We start from the raw sequence: 2,930 nt of genomic DNA on the forward strand, positions 1-2,930 counted from the left end.
GAAATAACGGAGCTTAACAAGGATGCATGTAGCTGCTCCAGAAGGGAAAAATCAGCAACAGTAGCTCAGCCTAGCACTGAGGGCCACAGCAGCACCAAGAATCCCCTCACTTAACTCAAACCATTGGTGGGGCGTATTCTACTCATCCTCAGGGGGTGCCACTTGATGTGCAATTAAACAAGTAAGTTGCTGGCAGGATACAATCCTCCCCCACATGCTGTGGTCTAGACCACCCAGACTGTTAGCTGCAAATGGATAAACATACTAACAAAAAGCAAAACCTCCTTGAGAGGCACTCCAGGTACCTGTTATTTCTCCTTTCCTTACAGCAAATGGGATAACCATATCAAAGGGCCTGAATCCCATGCCATTCATGTCTCCAACTGGGACATAAGCTTCTTCTGTAACCTAAAGGAAGCAAAAAAGACGGGGGTCGTTTCAAAGAACGCTGGTATAGCCACACGAGCACTGAGCAACTCCACTGCAAGCACAAGCAGAAGAGAGTGTGCAGTGATTATTGCAGCCAGCCAAGGACTGGGCTCAACCAGAGCAGTGTCCGGCTAAGCTCTCCTTCACAACACCACACTGCAGAGCAGAGCAAATCAAACACGGCGCGGATGGAAGACATGCTGGAAAAAAGTTAAGAGATATAAATGGAACACAAAGGGATGAAAGACAATGTAGCACACACAAGACCCAAAGTGGCTCCATCTGAAAGGATTTAGTTGCTTAAGGCCTGGAAGAGAAAGTGATTTTTGAATGGGGCAGAGTGATTGCAACACAAAATGGACAAAAGAAACAAGTTTCACAATGCGACTCTGAACTCAAGACACTGCGACTTTACTGGGAAAACAAAGCGATGCACTCAGGTTGCCTTTGCCAGCAGTAGACATTTCAGAAGTAGAAGCTGTGGGTGCAATGATCCTCTTCATGTTTAAATGAGAGCTTATTTGGAGGCTCCCTTCAAGCAGCAAAGAAAAAAAACAAGGTCTGGATCCCAAGAACAATTGATGAAACAGAAAGAAATGAACACAATGACCAGAGCGATTCAAGCAGTCCCAAAAAGCAGGCTGTCATCTGAAATGGAACACAGATGGGAGAAAAACAGCTGAAAAACGCAAAATTGTGTACCCAAGAGCGGAATCCGGGGGGGGAAGTGCCCACTGGCTCCTGCGACTGCACAGCGACATCATCTGCATCTACAGCCTGGGCAGGGGTAGAGGCAGGTTAGGTGTTATTAGGTGTTATTCTGGCATGGAGGCATTCCCACCTTTCACAGTTCAGAACATACAGCTCCTTCCAGCTCAACTCTTTCGTCCCACCACACAGCCCCTCCCATTCCTCTTGCCATACCAAGGACCTGGATCCAGTCAGGGAAGCTGGAAAACTGCCCTTATCCGTAGGGATTAGGCACTGGGGGAAGCCACTAGCAGCACAGGAAAGGGACAAATCCAGTACATGCTGCTGTTGGGCACTTTGGAGGGAAGCTGAAAGCCGTGCCTGAACACTGGTGGAACTGAATTTCAGAGCTGCTTTTTTATGGGAGTGGAGCAGGGAAGGAAAGGCTTAAACCTAAGATACAAGTTCCCAAGTGCCGCGCAGCACGGCGTGCCAGCTGGGAGCCAGGGGAGCCAGCTGCTGTGGGAAGGCTGCTCCAGCTCATGCACTTGGGTGAATGACCCAGCCCACATGCAGCCATAGCTGCAAAGCTATTCTTCTGATTCATAGCTGGGACAGCGTAGTCAAGACACCAAATGTGTTTTCCCCTGGTGCAGCAGCCCTTCCCACCAGGCATGCCAAGAGAATGACTTGCAAATTCCCATCTCCCCCATTAACCCAAGAGCAGCTGGGGCTGACACCCCCGCAGGCAGCTCCCTCAAGCTCAGCCACCCCAGCCTCTCTCCTGCCCCTCTACACCACTGCAAACCACCCTAAAGAAATAACCCACCGGACGCTTCAGCATGGAAAGACTCCACTAAGAAAACCAATGCAAAACAGAAATGCTGCTGTTTCAGTGTTCTCTGTCCCCAGCTGAGACACCCAAGTCAAACACATATTCCATCAGTCAGTTAGGAAGTGGGAATTTTGGCTGGCCAGGAGCAGGCTCCCTGACCTCAAGAAGCATTTCCTGTGGTGAGCTTTGAGCAGTGACCAAGGGAGTAATATTTCTCAAGAAATTCTTCAGACACCCATAGCAATCTGCCAGGATGAAGGTAGGAAGAGCCAGTGTGCCCAGCCCCAAGGAGTCACTTGTGAGCTCTGTCCAGGCTCAGCACACATTCAGCCATGTGGATGCACAGACTGAGATGCGCTGGAGGTTGCTTTGGCTGAGATTACAAGACCAGGAACTGTTTAGCCAACATGAAGAGCTATTCTTCACATGAAGGGCTTCTGTGAGCCCTGAGAGGCACCTAGTCTGCTTCCCAGGGGGTTGGGGTTTTGTTTGCTAAATGTGCTGAGATGTACTGCATGTTGGAAGGAAGATAATTAGAAATAAGGAGAATTTGGCTATAACAGTTTAACTAGCACTTGCAAATCATTTTTAAGTGTGAGCTAACAGCCTTCTTCCCTGGGATCTGTCAGCAGACCGTTCCTTATTTTGGGGTCCACTTAATAAAGAGTGAGAGACAAAGAAGGCAGAGCTGCAACTGACAATGGCTAAAGTAATTAGTTGTAGAAGCCGATTACAACCACCATTACATCATTTAGAAGAAAAAAACTACATGGTCAGGAAATGAAAAACAAATCTCTTCAGAGATGCCAAGTCTTCGTCCTCTGATGGCTTCTATCCTGCTTCACTTAACTGTATTGCCTGCTCAAAATAAGCTCTGCAAGTAACAAGGATTCATTAGCTCCTACTAGCCCAATAAATGCCTGAACAAACATTTACACACAGAGTTAACCTATCGCTAAATAAAACATGGCAGCAG

The 2,930-nt window shown here is 48.0% G+C and overlaps 1 protein-coding gene across 1 annotated transcript in view; it reads right to left on the bottom strand.

Annotated features, from left to right (window-relative positions):
• Positions 1-2,930, bottom strand: part of FLNB (filamin B, beta) — a gene marked incomplete at its 5' end in the record, with an annotated part of 46,866 nt that overhangs the window by 14,970 nt on the left and 28,966 nt on the right. Inside the window, 2 exons of the mRNA XM_009073369.1 lie at positions 306-408; positions 1,132-1,206. Of these exons, the coding sequence (XP_009071617.1) occupies positions 306-408; positions 1,132-1,206 (178 nt within the window). The remainder of the gene's footprint in view (positions 1-305; positions 409-1,131; positions 1,207-2,930) is intronic.

Source organism: Acanthisitta chloris, unplaced genomic scaffold (assembly GCF_000695815.1).
Source record: "Acanthisitta chloris isolate BGI_N310 unplaced genomic scaffold, ASM69581v1 scaffold1804, whole genome shotgun sequence".
Taxonomy (NCBI): Eukaryota; Metazoa; Chordata; class Aves; order Passeriformes; family Acanthisittidae; genus Acanthisitta; species Acanthisitta chloris.